Source organism: Mustela erminea, chromosome 18 (genome assembly GCF_009829155.1).
Source record: "Mustela erminea isolate mMusErm1 chromosome 18, mMusErm1.Pri, whole genome shotgun sequence".
Classification (NCBI taxonomy): domain Eukaryota; kingdom Metazoa; phylum Chordata; class Mammalia; order Carnivora; family Mustelidae; genus Mustela; species Mustela erminea.
The window spans coordinates 25,243,235-25,263,846 of record NC_045631.1 but is presented as its reverse complement, the minus strand read 5'-3'; the positions used below and the strand labels follow the sequence as shown (position 1 = coordinate 25,263,846).

The window sequence follows — 20,612 nt, the reverse complement described above, 5'->3', positions numbered from 1 at the left end:
ATGTGTGATGCATTCCACAATAAAAGAATTTAAAGGAAACTAAACCAACCAACCCCAAAGCACACATTTTTTAAAAGAAAGAGAGCAGAGCACGGTATTAAGATAATAATTTTCGAGCTGTAGGAGGCCTTCAATTCAACTTGTCTAACCATTTCAAGAAACTGAAATAGAGGCCAGAGAAGTTAAGTGACTTACCCAAAGGGATTCAGTCAATTACCGAGCATAATCTAGAACCTAGGTAAACCTCCTGGCTTGTCAAGTGCTCCTCCCACAGACCCACCCTGATTAATCCATCCAGTCCTAGTTTCTTTTTTCTTTCTTTTTTTTATTTATTTATTTGACAGAGACACAGCAAGAAAAGGAACACAAGCAGAGGGAGTGGGAGAGGGAGAAGCAGGCTCCCCACTGAGCAGGGAGCCCAATGTGAGGCTCAACCCCAGGACCCTGGGACCATGACCGGAGCCGAAGGCAGACGCCTAACGACAGAGCCACCCAGGCGCCACAGTCCTAGTTTCTAATTATCTTCAAGTCACATCTCTTATCTGCACAATTAGAAAACTCACCTATGTTATAGCCTTTCTTTTTTTCCTTCCTAAATTAGAAACCTTTGCTGTGGGGAAAGGAGATCAGGGGAGATAATCCTCTCCCCTACAAATACTCTAAACACTTCGAAAACCAGTCAAAATATCTAGTAGTACAGAAAGAGACACAGATATTTTGCCTTGTTAATGCAGCTCTCTTGCTTCTCTGTATCCCACAGTATAGCCACACCAACACACAGGCTGATTTTTAGGCTTTTGAGACACAAAGGAAAATGGAAGGGTCTGAAAATTGATAAAAGAAAACTCTTCCTCTTTTTCTTTGTCCAAGCACAAGGTTTCCTTTGGGAAGAGTGAATTTTTCTGCCACCTTGTGACACAGAATGACAATAGTGAACCCTAGATCCGTTTTGATCCCTGCTCCAAGGGGGCAGCACCGTAACGTGGCATTTGGAAGGAAAGAATCTACAGAATATTTCAAATAAGCAGAAGGGGGGTACTGTCTGATATCATAAGGGAGCAGAGAATCATGTAATCATGTTAAGGAAATAGTAAGGAAAAATCATGAAAGGCAATGAAGCCCTTTATTCTTTCCCCTAACAACCTACCCTGCTAAGAGAATCAGGCAGTTGTAGGAGGGAATAAAGGAATAAGACAGGGTTGCCCTGGGCCAATAGAGATCTGAGGCATTTAGCCTCCCTCCACTCAGTGGCCTTGCTCCTCTGTTCTCTTCCGCAGCAAAACACCTTGAAAAAGTTATGTACACTACTTCAGCTTCAGTTCCCTCTCAGCCCTCTCAGGCTTCCGCCACTCCGCTGGAACTGCTGTCACAAGCCTGTCAGACCCACTGGTACTGTCTTTATTCTACATAACCTCTCTGCACTTGACCACCTAATTCCTTCCCCGCAAGACTCTTTTCTATTGGCTTCTAACCCATCCACTCTCCTGGTTTCCTTAGCTCAGATGTCACCTCCTCGGAGAAGTCTGTCCTGACCACTGTAAGTGTAACCTCTGCCGGATGTCCTTCACCTCACCACCTGTTTGCTGCTCCACCACATCTACCATAACCTCTAAATTATCTTGTATTTGCATTTGTGTTTTATCATTAGCCCTCTGCACTATTTTCTTTCCAGTTATATTTATTGTCTGCTTCCCATCACTTCATGTGAACATAGGCTTGGTCTGGCTCACTGCTAGAACAGCGGCTGGCACACAGTAGGCCCACAATACTTGTTGAGCAAAAGGGTGAAAGGCACTGTGACTGAATGCTCAGCCCTTCCACATTTGGGGCAACATGCTGTCCTCTGGCGACATCTCTTTCCATTCTGTTTCCCCATCAAGATTTCCCCTGAATTCAATTTAGCCAGATTTCAACCTGAATTAAAATGCCAAGAAACAGGGTAATATTTAAAAATATAATTTTGGGGCGCCTGGGTGCCTCAGTGGGTTAAAGCCTCTGCCTTCAGCTGAGGTCATGATCCCAGGGTCCTGGGATCAAGCCCCGCATTGGGCTCTCTGCTCAGCGGGAAGCCTGCTTCCTCCTCTCTCTCTGCCTGCCTCTCTGCCTACTTGTGATCTCTGTCAAATAAATAAATAAAAATCTTTTTTAAAAATTTCTAAAAATAAATTATAATTTGACTCAGATCTCATGAACTCCCTCATGAAAAATCCCTTGACTCAAGCTCCCTTCACATCATTATCAGAGTGTCAGGCTCCAAGACCTTCTTATGCATAGCCAGACCTATGTTGGCTCCAATGAAGAAAATTTAGAGTGAGTAGAAAGACTGCAGAGGTTCGTGACTTCAGCAGCAGATCTGCGTAGATCTTCATTTCTGGGGGCACCTGGGTGACTCAGTCATTAGGCGTCTTCCTTCAACTCAGGTCATGCTCCCAAGGTCCTAGGATCAAGCCCCATGTCAGGCTCCCTGATCTCCCTCTCCTACTCCCCCTGCTGGTGTTCCCTCGCTGTCTCTCTCTGTCAAATGGATAAAGAAAATATTTTTTTAAAAAGATATTCATTTCTGCTGTATGATCTGTCTAGTTATGCAATCACAAAGTCTACAGAGTGTTACACTAGATGTAAACTCTCTGCTAAAAGTTAGAAAACTCTTCAACAATGGTTATCTGTCTAGGAAAACCTTCCCAAATCACAGACAGTATCACTTACCTAGTGCAATAGCCATGGCAATGTGGTCTACTCCTGGGTGTGAAAATTTGCAAAACTAGGTAGATACATCTAAGCTAAAGTTTATATGTACAGCTGTGAATAAATTCTAGAGACTATGGTCAGAATTCTCCAGTTAGAGAGGAGAAAACAGAGATTCAGAGATGTCAAGGAATTTTCTCGAGGTGATATTAATAACAGGGCTTATGCTGGAACTCAAGTCTATCAGTTCCTAGTCCTGTACTCTCTCCAGTGTAGTCCACTAACTCATTCGGTCCTGGTTTCCTGCTCTGTTCTTTTTTTTTTTTTTTTTTTAAGTTTTGTTCCCTCTCTGTTTCTGTCAAGTAAATAAATAAAAAAATTAAAAATAAATTTAGGGACGCCTGGGTGGCTCAGTTGGTTAAGCGGCTGCCTTCGGCTCAGGTCATGATCCCAGCGTCCTGGGATCAAGTCCCGCATCGGGCTCCTTGCTCGGCAGAGAGCCTGCTTCTCCCTCTGCCTCTAGCCTGCCACTCTGTCTGCCTGTGCTTGTGCTCTGTCTCTCTCTCTCTCTAACAAAATTTTAAAAATAAATAAATTAATTAAAAAAATAAAGATTTTATTTATTTATTTGTCAGAGAGAGAGCACAACTAGGGGGAGTGGCAGGCAGAGGAGGAAGCACGCTCGCGGAGCAAGGAGCCCAACGCAAGACTCAATCCCAGGACCCTAGGATCATAAGCTGAAGGCAGATGCTTAATAAGCTGAGCCACCCAAGCGCGCTCTATTCTTGAGTCACTTCCCTTAAATCTCTACACCTCTTTTTTTTTTTTTTTTAAAGATTTTATTTATTTATTTGACAGAGAGAAATCACAAGTAGACGGAGAGGCAGGCAGAGAGAGAGAGAGAGGGAAGCAGGCTCCCTGCTGAGCAGAGAGCCCAATGCGGGACTCAATCCCAGGACCCTGAGATCATGACCCGAGCCGAAGGCAGCGGCTTAACCCACTGAGCCACCCAGGCGCCCCAATCTCTACATCTCTTTATGTCAGTGAATAAATCTATGTGCTCGTGTCAGCAAGCATGCATGTGAATGTCTATGTGTCCATGTACAAGTGTTTGTAAAGCATATCACTGGGTGTTTATGTCCTTCTAGGGAAACCTCTAGGTAATTACAGTTCCTTATGTCGGCACCAGCTATGAAGTCGGAGGAAGACTTTTTGAGTCAATCATTAACAAGCTCATTTGGTCTTCTCCCCAATCAGCTCTATTCCTAAGTCTTCAGGAAATGCGGCAAAAATAATTAGGGTGGAACCAGACTCTCCCAGGGTCAAAATTCGTTCCAGGGCAGTGCAAGCCCCTAGCAAGAAGACGAAGGGGCTGTGAGCATGTGCTCCAGCTAAGATGGATACCATCTTGGTCTTCAGCCTAATCATTACGTCCTATGATGTCAGCAAGAAAGGTAAGTACTTCAATAGTCTAATATCTTAGAAATCCAAAGAGAGACCTAGGATATGGGGGACTATTCTACCAGATTGAGATACAGCCAATACTCAGCAGGTGATGATTTAAAGTCATCCCATGTATTTTCTTGCTTCTAGGTAGGATTATAACTTATTTCAACTCAGAGATAGCTGTTCCGTGATGAGAATTCTACCCTCCCTTCCACACTTTTTTTTTTTTTTTTTTTTTTTTTACGATTTATTTGAGAGAGTGAGAAAGAGCATGAGCCGGGGGGGGGAGCAGAGGGAGAGGGAAAAGCAGACTCCCCTGGAAGCAGGGCTCTGTCCCAGGACGCTGGGATCATGACCTGAGCCTAACAGACTGGCCTCCCAGGTGCACCCCATGGTGAGAGGCTTCAGAGAATGTCGTGACGCATTCTTCTGTCTTATTCATGTAAGGAACATTGAAAGTGCTCTCACTGTTAGATGACTTTCTTTACCAGAGGGTGCTGTCACAGTTTCAGTATTATCAACACCTACGACTCCCAAATTCATAACCCTCATAAGACGCTGTCTTCCTTTTTTAAGGTATTACATCCAAACAGATGGGGTTGCTCTTGGGTAAGGAGGGGTAAGGGGGGCGGGTAGGCTGGAATGGCACCATTTGCTGCTCTCTGATAACTGTTTATTTAAAACATGTTTTTTCAAGGCGTCCGAACAGTTCATCTCTAAAATTAGCTAATCAGAGTTATGGCCAAACAGCTCAAGGGGCAGCAATAACAAATTTAATGGATGAAGAAAACTCACAACATCCTGTGAGTTATGTGCCAAAAAGCATAAATAAGCTAAGTCCTTGGTTCCATGGAAACCTTAAGAGACCTTGTTCAGAGTTATACTGAACAAATTTTCAAAAGTTCTAATATAAGAAGGCAGATAGAACAAGAAGGAAAAGAGATAACAAGCAGCGTTTGAAGGATTGGGTTGATTAGTCTTTTTATTAACTTATAATTCTGTTTAACTCGCATTCACCTTTTTTCTCCCCTAAGTGTAATGGATTGGTTCTCAGTTTTCCTTGTACAAGGTTAACTCCTACTTGTATATATTTTTAATTTTTTTTTTTTTAAATAGTGTTTGAGCTCCCCCATTGACAGCTTGATGAGAAAGGACTGCATTCTTCTGCACCCTCCTCTCCAGTACCTGGAATTCTAAACATACCCAATAAATTGTAAGTCCTGACCTTTTTCCTCTTTTTGTTTCCAGGGCTCAGAGATAGCAGCTGCCATGTGGAACAGCTGCCTGGGTTCTTCCCAAAGGATGTGAGAAGAACCGGGGATGTGCTCACGCAAGGTAGGGAATGGGCCCTGCCTGAAAAATCACCTTGCCATTCCAGAAAATCTTTACACCTAAAAGAGGACTGTCTTCCCCAGTTCCTATCCCAGATCTCGAATATCCGATTTTAAAAATATGTGTCCCCTCCAGAGGGTTTCTGGAAACCAATTTTTAAATTAACACTTATTAACTAAGGCATGGCTGTATCAATCAAACAGCTGAGGGCCAAGAAAGAGAAGGAGGTAGCGTGTAACCCTCTCTGCATTGGAGAAGACAACCTCGAAGCTTTTCCCTGGGCTGAATTTACTGCAGACACCTATCTTCATGAGACCCATGGCAGGAAGGAGGAAAGGCAGGGCTTCTACACTTAGGACCAAACCAAATGTTGAGGAAGAAGTGAACTAAAGAGAAGCAAGTACAGCAGTGGAGTTTGTTTTTTGTTTTAAGATATTATTTATCTATTTGACAGAGACCACAAGTAGGCAGAGAGGCAGGCAGAGAGAGAAGAGGGGGAAGCAGGCTCCCTGCTGGGCAGAGAGCCCAATTCGGGGCTTGATACCAGATCCTGAGATCATGACCTGAGCCGAAGGCAGAGGCTCAACCCACTGAACCACCCAGGCACCCCCAGCAGTGGAGTTTTAACAGGGGTCACGAATGGAAGATATTCAGCTGGGTACCATTCAGATTAACAACCAGCTTCATTTTTCTATCTGGCTTTTCTCCTTCCAGAGGCTCAGGCACAAGCCAAAATGTCTACCTTCATTCAAAATCAGACTGTGGCTACGCTGCAGTGCTTTGGGTCTGGGAGCAAAGTCAAAGTCAACCTTGTGTATTCAGAGAAAGGGTCAAAGGTCAAGCAGACTCTGAAGAACCTGAGAGTCATCACTGCTCCCCGCAGAAACAGCACTGCCTCCCCAAACTGTCACTTAACCTCCACAACCAAGTTTCAGACTGGATCCCTTCTCACAGGCCAAGGTGAGACTGGAAAATGCGATGGAGATAGGCACTGACTTTTAATTGACATCCTTGAAGCAGGGTGGGGCTTAGTAGTAGCTACGGACTCAAGGATATGGATTATCCTCTCCTTGGGCAGACCTGGGTCTTCTCTGAAAGTCAGTTTTGTTTTGTTTTTTTAAGATTTTATTTATTTATTTGATGGACAGAGATCACAAGGAGGCAGAGAGGCAGGCAGAGAGACAGAGGAGGAAGCAGGCTCCCTGCTAAGCAGAGAGCCCAATGCAGGTTTCGACCCCAGGACCCTGGCATCATGACCTCAGCCGAAGGCAGAGGCTTTAACCCACTGAGCCACCCAGGCACCCTGAAAGTCAGTTTTTTAATCTCTATGGGCCCTCTAACCCTGACAATGCTGGGATTTTCATGTGATTTCCATTTCTGATGGGTCTTCTTTTGATAATGGTTATTTGAATTAATTTTGAATGCAGACAGTAAAATATTTAAACAGCACAGATTTATAGTGAAAAGTCAGTCTCCCTCCTACTCCAGTCTCTCAGTCTTCTAGTTTTCTATGGAACGCTATTACCAACTTGCTGAATTTCCTTCCTACTCTGAGCACATATGAATGTACATATCTAAAAACCTAGATGGTATCATACCATACACCCCATTCTATACCTTTTTTCCATTTAACAATGTATTGTACAGGTTGTTGCATATCAGTATGTATAAATTTGTCTTATTCAAAAATTGTACAGTACTCCTTTTATATGCCTGTACTATATTTTTTTATTTCCTTAAGGAATCTCTAAGCCCAACATGCGGTTCAACCTCATGACCCCAAGATCAAGAGTCCCATGCTACCACCTGAGCCAGCCAGGTGCCCCTGTACTATAATTTATTCCACAAGTTCCCTATCGATGGATATTTTGGTTTCAAATCTTCTATAAACACAAACAATATTGCAAGCAATGACCTTATCCATTCTTCTCTGTGTACCTGCAAGTTATCAACCTGATGAAATTCCAAGAAGTAGAACTTCTGCATCAAAGGTTTGCCAGCTACTGCTATATTACCCTCCATCCCAGTGATTCCATTTTGCCCTTCCACCCAGGGAAGGAATGCCTGTTCCCCCTAAGCGGCTGGGCAATGGTCTTTTTTTTTTTTTTTTTTTAAGATTTTATTTACTTATTTGACAGAGAGAGAGATCACAAGTAGGCAGAGAGGCAGGCAGAGAGAGGGGAGGACACAGGCTCCCTGCTGAGCAGAGAGCCCGATGTGGGGCCTGATCTCAGGACCCTGAGATCCTGACCTGAGCCGAAGGCAGAGGCCTAACCCACTGAGCCACCCAGGTGCCCCAGGGCAATGGTTCTTGACATCAGGTGAATTTCTCTGTTCTGCCCTCCTTTCCTCCCCCTACCCATTCTTTCTGTCAAGCAGATTTTGGCAGTTTCCCTTTATATACAGGCAATCCCCTAGATGCTACTGCTACACTGCTGGAAAAATAAAATAAAACTTGACACTTTTAGGGCGCCTGGGTGGCTCAGTGGGTTAAGCCGCTGGCTTCGGCTCAGGTCATGATCTCAGGGTCCTGGGATCAAGGCCCGCATCGGGCTCTCTGCTCAGCAGGGAGCCTGCTTCCCTCTCTCTCTCTCTCTGCCTGCCTCTCTGTCTACTTGTGATCTCTCTCTGTCAAGTAAATAAATAAAATCTTAAAAAAAAAAAAAAAAAAAACTTGACACTTTTAGAGAAACTGGGGAGTTCCCAGGCAGAATAATGGGGGGAAAAAAACTTTAAAAACTACAGTATGTTTAGAGATTGGGAAATAAGTGGATAGATTCTTGGGATGTGTGGTATAGTAAATTATATATCCTCGCATGGTATGAATGTTTTTGTTCCCTTTATTGTACTTTCTAAAGTTCATATGGTAACAATTTGTGTGGGGAAGAAAAACAAACTCTTATTAAAAACTGAAAAAATTCTGACAGCATGTGGGGGTTTTGGTTACCCAATATTAATATAAAGTAATTCAACCAGATTATTTACCTAACACATGACACACACACCCCCGGAGTCACCCCTTTGAAGCACCAATGGCAGATGTCAATATTAGTGAATTTAAGTCACTCTGGAGTCTAGAGCACTCTGTGCAGGATGAATTTTTCTTGGATATAGTGCTATGCATTGTAGGAGTCCAGACAATTAAGGACACTAGTTCTTAGAAATTTGGGACAAGGGAAACTGGGTGATTAAGGAGGTGGAGGGATGCCAGAGATCAACCTGACCTAATTCAAAAATTTGCCCTGGGCACGTTTCTTCCTCCTTCCTTCATGGCATGGTGGTTGGTTCCTGAATGCAGAATGTAAGCTAATACCCAGTACTACTTGAGCTGTGCAAAGAGATTAAATGGATGTTTGTTGGCTAGTTTGTGGACCTAATCAACATTCATGACACATTTCTATGGAATAATGATGAATTCCAAACAACCAACTTATGAATGGACTTTTGAAATATCATTCCATTTATAAGTTTGAAACTTCCCATTCTGAATTTAAATTTACACTGAATACCAGGATGTGAGAGATACCAAGAAGCGTAGAAATACAAATTAAATAAATTGTCAAATATACAAGGTCATAAATGAGATGCCCTCTGAAAATACCACACTCTCAGTCTGCACAAGAGGATGTCCCAGAAGCAATCAGAAGACAGTTTATGAAAATGTTCCCAGAGCAAAGTAGGAATTTGAAACTGGAAGGATGATAATGTACTACAACACAGTCATCAGAAGATGTGGGTCAAGGGGCACATGGGTGGCTCAAAGGGCTAAAGCCTCTGCCTTTGACTCAGGTCATGATCCCAGCGTCCTGGGCTCAAGCCCCGCATTGGGCTCTCTGCTTAGCGAGGAGCCTGCTTCCTCCTCTCTCTCTCTCTCTCTCTCTGCCTGCCTCTCTGCCAACTTGTGATCTCTGTCTCTCATATAAATAAATAAAATCTTTAAAAAAAAATAAAGAAGATGTGGTTCAACATGGAATGTAGAAAAATGTCAGATGGAGACTATTTGTTACTGTTTATGGAATTAGGTCAATGAAAAGATCTTCTATTATAAATATCCCCAAATTTCTTTCTGGTGAACAGAGATGATTCATTGGGTCTTTTTCACTTATGGTATAGTTTATACCATCTAGTTCCTATTGTTCAGATTCTATGTAAATCTAGAATTTCTTTTTTTAAGATTTTATTTATTTGTCACAGAGAGAGAGAACATAAACAGAGGTAGTGGGAGAGAGAGAAGCGAGCTTTCTGCTGAGCAGGGATCCCAACTCCGGGCTTGATCCCAGGACCCTGGGATCATGACCTGGGCTGAAGGCAGACACCTAAAAACTAAGCCACCCAGGTGCCCCTAAATCTAGAATTTCTAATTAGATTTCAAAAGAATGCATATGTTTAGAACAGGGTACCTAGAAGGAAAAAAATCCTACCTGATCCGTTTGATGGATACATTCTCCTATGTAAGTTTTTTTAAGATTTTATTTATTTATTTGACAGACAGAGATCTCAAGTAGGTGGAGAAGCAGGCGGGGGGAGGGGAGCAGGCTCCCCCGCCAAGCAGAGAGCCGGATATGGGGCTCAATCCCAAGACCCTGGGATCATGACCAGAGCCAAAGGTAGAGGCCCCAACCCACTGACCCACCCAGGCGCCCCTATATAAGTTTTTTTTAATGTCATTTTTGTATATAGATTAGGCTCCTTGGAATTTGATTAGTGCAAACTGATTTTTTTAAAAGATTTTATTTATTTATTTGACAGGCAGACAGATCACAAGTAGGTAGAGAGGCAGGCAGAGAGACAGGAGGAAGCAGGCTCCCCGCTGAGCAGAGAGCCCAATGCGGGGCTGGATCCCAGGACCCTGGGATCATGACCTGAGCTGAAGGCAGAGGCTTTAACCCACTGAGCCACCCAGATGCCCCATGATGAGTGCGAACTGATTTCCCCATATGAAACTGGGGTGTAGGAGGAATAACATCAAATGAGTGTTTATTCTGATATTAGTTATCATCTCTGACAAGTTACTTAATTTCTCCAGTGCTCAGTTTCTACAGCTACAAACCAGAGATTTGACTAGATGACATTATTTCTACATATATAAAGGGAGGTTTCGATCGGAAGCACAAACTCAACAGCAATATGTAAGGCCACTCAAATAAGAGCTTTCAACCTGCTGGTATTCGTACAGAATAATCTCCAAGGGAGATTTCCACTCAAATATACTGTACCTAATGTTCCCTATTTAAAATACATTATTTTGTAATAAAGCAAAGCATCATCTGCTAAGTTATTCATTTCATAGATTTGGAGTTTGTACATCCCCTGAAAGGGGGGCATTCTTGCTCAAATATCCTTAGCCAACAAAAAACTAATATTGTAATTCCATTGTCACTGGGAATGCAGTGGTTCTATTACAGATGTACTCCACCTTAATGCTCAGTTACCTAGCAGATGAGACCTAAAACACCTGCCAACATAGATGGACATTAATTTCAAAGCTTAGGCAGAACTGAAAATACACTGACAGATGAAGCCTATTAAGGAGATTTTGAAACAGTGGCTCCCAGGAGGTGGGAAGACATGCCACATTGAAATACCATTATCCCTGTGGCTCGAGGGCACAGTTCTACTAGAGGATCACTAGGTTTTTTTCCTTTTCTTTCAATCATAATATCATTCAGTGTGCAAAGTGTTTTCACACCTGCTTCCTCATTTTTATTTGGAAGTGAAATAGGTAGGCCAAGAATTACTTCATTATAACATCTTACAAATAAGGAAGCCAAAACACAGAGAACTTATATGACTTGTCCAAAATGGGATTTATCTTCCATCTCATCTGTCTCAGAAACACATATGTTTTTACTTCAGAGAACTGACTGGCACCATACTGGAAATTACTTCATATAATTTCCTTGTTTTTCCTTTTCAACCTGTTGGCTCTCTATCTCTGCCTATCTTTGCCAACACTGTCTTCCTGATTAAACTGAAGGCAGGAACTATTTCTTCCTCTGTAATTTCACTTTCAGTGCCTGGTACTGTGGCCGTTGGCCTCTGAAGTCAAGAACTACCATTTCACATGGACTTAAGACTTGGGAAAGTAAGTTAGACAAGTCAAGTAGGACTTACAGACCTTGATTTAATAAGCAATGATTAAGAGATCATTAGCAACAAAATACGAATCAGTGTCTGAACTGGATTAGGTCAAGTCTCAAGCTAAGTGAAGTTAGTTAGTTAGACTATGGCCAGAATCCAACTGTGTCTCAACACTTCCACAGCTGGTTTGAGCCGTGAGCATCTTTCATTTGGATTTCTGCAATAGCCTCCTAACAGGTTTCTCTGCTTTGACCCTTGCCCTGCTACAGTCTGTTTCTAACACAGCAGCTCAGTGATCTTTTTTTTTTTCTTTTAAGATTTTATTTATTTATTTGACACAGAGAGAGAGAGAGAGAGACAGCGAGAGAGGGAACACAAGCAGGGGGAATGTGAGAGGGAGAAGCAGGCTTCCTGCTGAGCAGCGAGCCCGATGTGGGGCTCGATCCCAGGACCCTGAGATCATGACCTGAGCTGAAGGCAGATGCTCAACTACTGAGCCATCCAGGTGCCCTGGTCCTTTCAAAACAAAGTCATCCATCACTCTTTCTGCTCAAAACCTTGCAATGTATCCCCGTTTTTGTTTTTCTTTTAAGATTTTATTTATTTATTTGACAGAGAGAGACATAACGAGAGAGAGAGAGAGAGAGAGAGAGCACACAGGCAGGTAGAATGGGAGAAGGAGAAGCAGGCTCCCCATTGAGCAAGGAGCCCAATGTGGCACTTGATCCCAGGACTCTGGGATCATGACCTGAGCTGAAGGCAGACACTTAACTGACTGAGCCACCCAGGCATCCCTGGATCCCCATTTTAATCAGAACAAAAACCAAAGTCCTTAAACTAGCCTATGAGGCTCCTGATACAGGTCTGTTTCCTTTAGAACTTTCCTCATCTCCAACTACCTTGTGTTCACTCCATTCCAGTCTCATTGCCCTCCTGGCTTCTCCCCTAAAACCGTAACATGTCAGACAGACTCACTCTGCCTCAGGGCCTTTACCAGAGCTGCCCCTTCTGCCTACATCACTGCTTTCTCAGGCCTGTGCTTAGCTAATCCCCTATCTTCTTCAAGCCTTGCCTCACTTCTCATTTTCTCAAGGAGACCAGCTTGCATTGCTGGTTGCCCAGCCACCGCCCACCTACACCCCCAGACTGCTCCCTAACCTTGCTCTGGTTTTAGTTTTTTTTTTTGTTTTTGTTTTCAGTAGCACTTACCCCCTTCTAAAGTAAAATAAAGTTGGGGCGCCTGGGTGACTCAGTTGGTTAAGTGTCTGCCTTCAGCTCAGGTCACGATCCCTGGGTCCTGGGATCAAGCCCTGTGTCAGGCTATCCCTGCTCAGCAGGAAGTCTGCTTCTCCCCCTCCCTCTGCCTGCCACTCCCCCTACTTGTTCTCTCTCTCTCAAATAAACAAATAAAATATTAAAAAGAAAAAAACAAAGTTTACTGTATTTACAGTTGTCTGATTCTCCTTGTCCCTGCTCAACTGTGCTTCCGCCTTCCTTGTCCCTTTGCTAGAATGTATCAAACAGATATATCCAAAGTACTGAAGCAGTCCCTGGTACAGAATGGATATTCATTTACAAATATTTACTTTCTTGGGACACCTGGGTGGCTCAGTCAGTTAAGTGTCTGCCTCCGGCTCAGGTCATGATCCCGCTGTCCTGGGATCTTGGTCAGCAGGGAGCCTGGGTCTCCCTCTTCTTGCCACTCCCCTTACTTGTGTGTGCGTGCGCACATACTCTCTCTCTCTGACAAATAAATAAATAAAATATTTTAAAAAATATATATTTACTTTCTTAAATAAAATATTCAAAGGGGGTCGCCTGGGTGGCTCAGCATGTTAGATGTCTGCCTTTGGCTCGAGTCATGATCCCAGCATCCTGGGATGGAGTCCTACATCAGGTTCCCTGCTGAGCATCTCCCTGCCCTCCCTTTGTGCCTCCCCCTGCTCGTGCTCACTCGCTCTCTCAAATAAGTGAATAAACAAAATCTTTTTTAAAAATTTACTTTCTGGGTTGCCTGGATGCCTGAGTCAGTTAAGCATCTGACTCTTGATCTCAGCTCAAGTCTTGATCTCAGGGTCATAAGTTGAAGCCCCATGTTGGGGACCATGCTGGGCAGAGCCTACTTAAAAATTTGCTTTCTGAAAGAATGAAATTGACAAGGCGCCTGGGTGGCTCAGTCCTTCAGTGTCTGCCTTGGGCTCAGGCCAGTCTTGGGATTGAGCCCCACATTGGGCTCCCTGTTCAGTGGGAAGCCTGCTTCTCCCTCCCCCACTATCCCTGCTTGTGTTCTCTCTCTATCAATCTCTACCACTGTCTCTTTCTCTGTAAAATACATAAATACAATCTTTAAAAAAAAAAAAAAAGAATGAAATTGAGGAGCACATGAAGCTGGGTGGTCTCTCCTTCCTCCACTTCTCTTGCTTTCCCCAAACATCTCTCAAAGAAGTTGACTTAAGACTTCAGTTAGATAGACCTGCAGCAAGCATTAAGGCAAATTATGGTATTTCACATTATTCCTTGGACTTTGGAGCCAACTTTTTTAAAGAAGGAAACTTTCAACAGTGTTACACCCTCCGTCATTATTATTAGTCTTAAAAATGATAAACAAACACGATATGGTCTACTCCTTCACTTTGAACCTACATTAGTCAAGGCCTCCTTGGGGATTTAATCCATATCTCTTATTATTATCTCTATCCTCATTTACTTTTGGCATATTTTGTGCCTACTCCCTAAACCTATGGACAGATCAACGGGGCCACATTAGAAGTTTAATATCAGCTCGGTAGAAATAGGGTTTCTTCAGGTAAAACAAAGGCAGGATAACGTTTTCTCAGTTGTTTTTTTTCATTGTTTCTTTCTTGTTTTATAGCTTTTTTACCAGGGATCTCCCGATGTAAGGTCTGTGTGGTGATGAGGGCTGCACTGGAGACTTTTTCTACCACTGTCACCTCCATATCTCCTGGGAATAAAGAAGGAGAGAAAACTACAAGTACTGATGATTTTTCTAGCCCTTTGAAAGAAGGTACAGAATAAATAGGGGTGAGACAAGAATAGAAAGGAAAAGAAACACTTTTGGCCTCAACATGAGTTTGGGTTTTCTAGGATTTTCTGGGAGGCTGAGAAATTACATGGATTTTACATCAGAAAATCATTCCATTTCTTCTCTAAACAAGGTCTCAGCAGTGTATGTAGTTTGACACTATTAATAATCTTTTACCTCCTTTACACAAATGAGCTTGTGGCCACTTTTGGGGACAGAATGAATCATATTTGTGTGGTGGGGATTCTAGCCATTGTGTGTATAGACGGACAACATTTAAACACTAAGCATCATCACAATGAGGACAATAACCAAGTACATGCTTTCATCTGCACTGTTTTTAGGAAATGGCTCTCCCTAAATTGGTCAGGACTCGAATTCTGTTTAGCTTACATCCCAGTTCTCATGGGAGAGATGTAAATATAAGATTACTAATAACAAGATGCATGTAAGGCATTTATCCCTAAGTTTGCCTTTTGACCCAAAAGAAATGCCAAATCACCTTTGTTCCTCCTACTCCACAATACAGTCAAGCGAAGCACAGGAGAGGTGGTTTTCTGATCTCACAGAGTATGTCTGTCTGAGCACAAGAGGAAAGACCGAGAGGGTGCTGCTGGTGAAAGACAAGTTCAGAACTTCTTGCGTACCCATCCCCCTCCTCCCCTGAGAGCAATGCAAGAGTCACTCCTACTTGATCATGGCCAATCCCAAATCCCAGGGAGGGTGACTCATTGGGAAGAGGCTGAAAGGAGGTTAGAGCAGAGTCCATGAGGCCCACCCCACCCCTGACTCTGAGTCTGAATTGAAAATTCAGCCTATTGTCTCTGCATCAGGCTGGACCCCTGTTAGTCTGGGGATCTAGAACTTCAAGTCAGAGTATCAATCTCTTCCCTCTCTCAGGTTCTCTCTTCTCCTTCTTCTCCTCCTCTCTCTCCTTTTAGACACAGATGAGAACCTAAAGAAGAGGCAGAAATGGAGCATTGTGGCCAAATTTCTGATTGCTATCACCCTGTTGTTGAGTGGAGTTGCCATTATAGTGTTTGTCATTTTTGAAGTCCCGTGCCCTGTAAGTCTGTGGATGTACTGGGTCCCTGGATTTGATCTATAAAGACTTTCTTCTGGGGCTGCCTGGGTGGCTCAGGTGGTTAAGCACCTAACTCTTGATCGCAGCTCAGGTCTTGATCTCAGGGTCGAGAGTTCATGTCCTGCATTGGGCTCCATGCTGGGTATGGAGCTTAGTTTAAAAAAAAAAAAATGTTTATAAAAACTTTCTTCTTCTGTTCCAGAGGCAGGTTCACATAATGAAAAAAGCACAGACTTTGGGGTTTGGATAGAACTGCCACTCACATTCACTAGCTGAGTGGCTTTGAGATAGTTGCTTGACTTTTCCAATAAGATTTGGCTCATCTGTTAAATGGGACTAATGATATTTTCCTCTTATGGTGCTTCTGAAGGTTAATTAAGATCCTGAGTGAAAGGCACCTGGCACATTGGCGTAGCTTGCTGAATGTGAGTTCCTGACCCCTGCTGTACTTGGACATTCTCTACAGAGGATGGATCCAATGAGACAGAGTGTTTTCTTTAGAAATGACACTTTTCTTTAAATGGGCTGACAGGAGGTTTGGAAGGTAACCAAATGCATACCAGCTACCTAAAATTAACACCAGTCACTTTTTTCCTTCAGAGTCAATGCCGGGGAACCAGAAAACTATGCCAAGGCCAGCGGTTATGGAGAAGGCAAAGGAAGGCAGGCCAGCAACCTGGGACAGCTGAATCCCAGCTTGAGTCTCAGCCCAAGAAGGAAAGTGGTCTCTGTATGGTTTATGTCATTTGCTTGGAGAAAATGAGGTTCATATATAAGTGCTCTTTCACTTATGAAGTTTCTTTATCAGTGTTTCTTTTATGTGTCAGGAAATAGGTATTTGTATTACTGTTTTATTTTCCTCACATCAGCCCAGCCTTAACATAATAGAGTATTTATTGAAAATATATTATTTCTGAGACCCAGCTATAATCATTCAAAATGTCTAGAGTGGGGCCAGGAAACTTATTTTTTAAGATTTTTTAAATAACCCTAAGTAGAGGTGGATTTACTGTGAAATTAATGACGTTTAGGGCGCCTGGGTGGCTCAGTGGCTAAGCCACTGCCTTTGGCTCAGGTCATGATCTCAGGGTCCTGGGATCGAGTTCCGCATCGGGCTCTCTGCTCAGCGGGGAGCCTGCTTCCTCCTCTCTCTCTCTCTCTGCCTGCCTCTATGCCTACTTGTGATCTCTCTCTGTCAAATAAATAAATAAAATCTTTAAAAAAAAAAAAAGAAATTAATGACGTTTAAACTTCAGGACGCACGGGACTTGTATGAAGCTTGTATTAAATTTTGTATTCTTCAAATTCATATTCTTTTTCTTAAAATTGTCTTTTTCTTAAAATTGTCAAAATGTCAGAGTTCAGAACCCACAGAATATGTACCCATCCTTGCCCCTGGTTAACTCTTACAACGCCCTGCAAAGTTTGAATAGTTGGCCAACTAGCTTCTTTCCTTCTGGCCCTTGGTTTCCCCAAGCGTCCTAAGCTCATGTTGCCCTTTGGTGTTTTTTTTTTTAAACTTTTTTTTTTTTTTTTTTTAAGGATTTTATTTATTCATTTGACACAGAGAGATCACAAGTAGGCAGAGAGGCAGGCAGAGAGAGAGAGAGGAGGAAGCAGGCTCCCCGCAGAGCAGAGAACCCGATGCGGGACTCGATCCCAGGACCCTGAGATCATGACCTGAGCCGAAGGCAGCGGCTTAACCCACTGAGCCACCCAGGCGCCCACCCTTTGGTGTTTAAAACAGACACAACACCACTGTTACAGCGCAGATCCCTTAAATCCAGTCTCCCTGTCAGAAGTGTGCCTTCTCTACAACATCCGCAACACTCACTAAGATGAGGCCTCCAATACTTTCAAAATTAAAGGCGGCGAGGGGGGCACCTCAGTGGCACTACTGGTTAAGTGACCAACTCCTGGTTTTGACTCAGGTCATGATCTCAGGGTTGTAAGATTGAGCCCCGCGCTGGGCTCCTCACTCAGCCGAGTCAGCCCGAGATTCTTTCTCTTTCTCCCTCTCCCTCCATCTCTGCTCCTCCTCCCCGCAGCTGCACTCTTTCTCTAAAATAAATGGACGAATAAATGAAATATTTTTAAAAAATAAAATTAGGGGCGCCTGGGTGGCTTAGTGGGTTAAAGCCTCTGCCTTTGGCTCAGGTAATGGTCTCAGGGTCCTAGGATCGAGCCCCGCATTGGACTTTCTGCTCAGCGGGGAGCCTGCTTCTCCCTCTCTCTGCTTGCCTCTCTGCCTACTTGTGATCTCTCTTTCTCTCTCTGTCAAATAAATAAATAAAATCTTAGAAAAAATAAAATTAAATTAAAGAAGGAATCCACTTTTGCAGAATTAGAGCACTGAGAATGGGTCTCAAATGAGACCCATGAGAATGGATCATCAAAGATGATCCAGTCCAGGATGGTATATGCGCCTACTCTTTAATTCTGTGTCGACTGCACATATTAATGCACAGTACACGGGAAGCGGAGTGAGTTCTGGAGATCCAACACACAGAATAGTGGTTATGGTCAACAAGACTGTATTACAGACCTCAAAACTGCTAAGAGACTAAATCCTAAATGTCCTTACCACCAAAAGAACTGGTAATTATTATGACATGATACAGGTGTGAGGATAATAACTATATTGCAATATATAAATGAATGCAGTTGGGCACCTGGGTGGCTCAGTTGGTTAAGTGTCTGCCTTTGGCTCAGGTCCTGATCTCGGGGATCCAGTCCCATGTCAGTCTCCCTGCTCAGTGGGGAATCTGCTTTTCCCTCTGCCTCCCCCCATCCTTGTTCATGCTCGCTCACTCTCTCTCTCTCTCTCTCAAATAAATAAAATCTTTTTTAAAAAAATGTATGGAGTCAACATGCTATACACAAACTTACACAATGTTATATGTGAATTATATCTCAGTTTTTGAAACCGAAGCATAGCACTCTTTCTATCTAGCCACAGCATCAGAATATTTCTTATCACACTGTTCCAGGTATCCAATGCCAATTTATTTGTCATCTCTGGTCTAGGTTACTATTTTCTATAATCTGGTTTCTGCTAATACTGGATAATGAGCTCATGTAAATTGGTATGATTTAATCACAGGACGTATGTTTAGTTCTTTACTCCACTCTGCCTTATCATTTCTACTGAACACTGGAAGAAATAGGCCTGAAGGGGAATAAAAAACCAGAATTAGAGATAACGACGTAGTAGCAACACTGATTGAATTCCTCCTACCAACAAAAGAAACTACCAAATCATAAAAGAATTGATAAAAAGAATAATGAGCAACTTTATAGACATTACCTCATTTGAGCCCACAAAAACTGTGGGAGGTAGCTACAGCAGGTATCCACATTTTATTGATACTTAAACTGAGGCTCAGAGAGGTTGTGTAACAAACAGCTGGTAGAAACAGAAATGAAACCCAGGTCTTTCATTCCTTACTAAAATTTTACTGAAAGCTTTCTATACATCCAGTTCCTTACCTTTAAGAGGGTCACATTCTATGTTCATAATTTAAGCCTTTAGAAAGAACACAGAAAATCAGATGGGACGTGGAATTAGATACACAAAGAGTAGAACAGGATTAGTAAAAAAACATTTGGTCCACAGAGACTCAGATCTCCATCTCTTTTCAAACATAGTGAGGCTGTGTGGGTCGGATTCAAGAAATGAAACAGAATCCCTGTACTAAGGGGATCCACAGTACCTGCATACCCAGCGCCTTTTCCATTCAAGGCAAACAGGTCAAGCAAGGGGTGGATGGGCTCTTTGCTACTGGGTTATAGGGTCCAACCAATTGTAGGTTCTCATGCATAAATAAGTGTACCTTGCTGATACTTTCTGTGTAAATACAATAACTTTTCCTAGAATTTCTGGGTAACAAAGAGGCAAAATGATATGTACTTGGAATTAAATGGGGTTGGTACATGAAGGAATACCCATGTGCATCCTTTTTATCACTCATTTCCTTTCAATCTCTAGGTTGGACAAGACGCTCCCAACTCCTCAAGTCCAAGGAAAGCTGCAAGGATCACTATCATCCACGAGACATACTTCTGAAAAGCTCTTCTCTGCTTCACACATTGAATGAAGGATACCGCACTGTCTTTTCCCTGTTATTAACCAGTATTGGCAGGTTCTGAATTCACTCATTATTTTCAGCAGGGACATTACAATCAAACACTATGCCAGGCCAATTTAGGAAGAGCCTGGGCTTAGCAGTCAGGCTTACCTTCATGCCACTACTACTGTCTTAGCCACATGCCTCTGAGATTCACTTCACCCATCACGGAAAACAGGAATCTTTGCATCCTATCTAATGAGAACAAAAAGTCTTCCCTCTGAGCACTATGAATGGACCTATTGCTCTCTTTGACAAACGGTTCACACACAGCCTCCAAGGAGCAAAGCAGCCACTAGTGTGGCACCGTTTACGAGCTCCTCTGTTTCCTCACAGCTGAATTCACTCCCACTGGCTCTCGGCTGGCTGAGGGTGGGGGTTCCTGTTTTCCCAGGCTGGTGAGGGAAACATGACGCTACGCATTCCAGAAGTCCAGACTTCTGGACTTTTATGCAGTCCAGAAGGGACTGCATAAAATATGAGGTTTCCTATAACTCACAACTCTTCAAGTGGGCCTGACATTACACCCTAAACCACAATGCGTAGCTGCATACATTTTGAACATTTTGATTCCACACAAAATGATGATGGATGATTTTTCTTACAAAGGCACACTCTGAGTCAAGTCTGACCTGCTCAGGTGAGAGTCTGGCGAAGAAGCAGAAACAGCGGTTGTTGAAGGAAACAGGTTAGGAAAAGGGATTGGCAGGTGGGATAAGACTCGTCCTGCTCGTAGTATTAGAGTCTTGAAACCATTCCATTTCATTTTGGCAAGATGTAACTGTCACTAATTCTGTTTTCTTAGTTCTCTGTA

The 20,612-nt window shown here is 43.0% G+C and overlaps 2 protein-coding genes across 10 annotated transcripts in view; one reads left to right on the top strand and one right to left on the bottom strand.

Moving 5' to 3' along the window:
- The window catches only part of ACACA (acetyl-CoA carboxylase alpha), a 285,383-nt gene that overhangs the window by 246,448 nt on the left and 18,323 nt on the right, over window positions 1-20,612 (bottom strand). The gene's annotated exons all lie outside the window — the stretch shown is intronic.
- On the top strand, window positions 1,326-20,193 carry C18H17orf78 (chromosome 18 C17orf78 homolog). Of its 5 annotated transcripts, XM_032319461.1 has the most exons (8): window positions 1,326-1,537; window positions 3,943-4,139; window positions 5,380-5,466; window positions 6,178-6,423; window positions 14,417-14,569; window positions 15,529-15,653; window positions 16,272-16,388; window positions 19,660-20,193. In XM_032319461.1, exons 2-8 carry the CDS (start codon window positions 4,082-4,084, stop codon window positions 19,735-19,737), a joined length of 864 nt encoding a protein of 287 aa, XP_032175352.1. In that variant the 5' UTR covers window positions 1,326-1,537; window positions 3,943-4,081; the 3' UTR covers window positions 19,738-20,193. The 5 variants fall into 5 exon arrangements, with proteins under 5 accessions (XP_032175352.1, XP_032175349.1, XP_032175353.1 ...); XM_032319458.1 differs by lacking the exon at window positions 19,660-20,193 and having other exon boundaries at window positions 16,272-16,762; XM_032319459.1 differs by lacking the exon at window positions 19,660-20,193 and having other exon boundaries at window positions 1,337-1,389; window positions 16,272-16,762.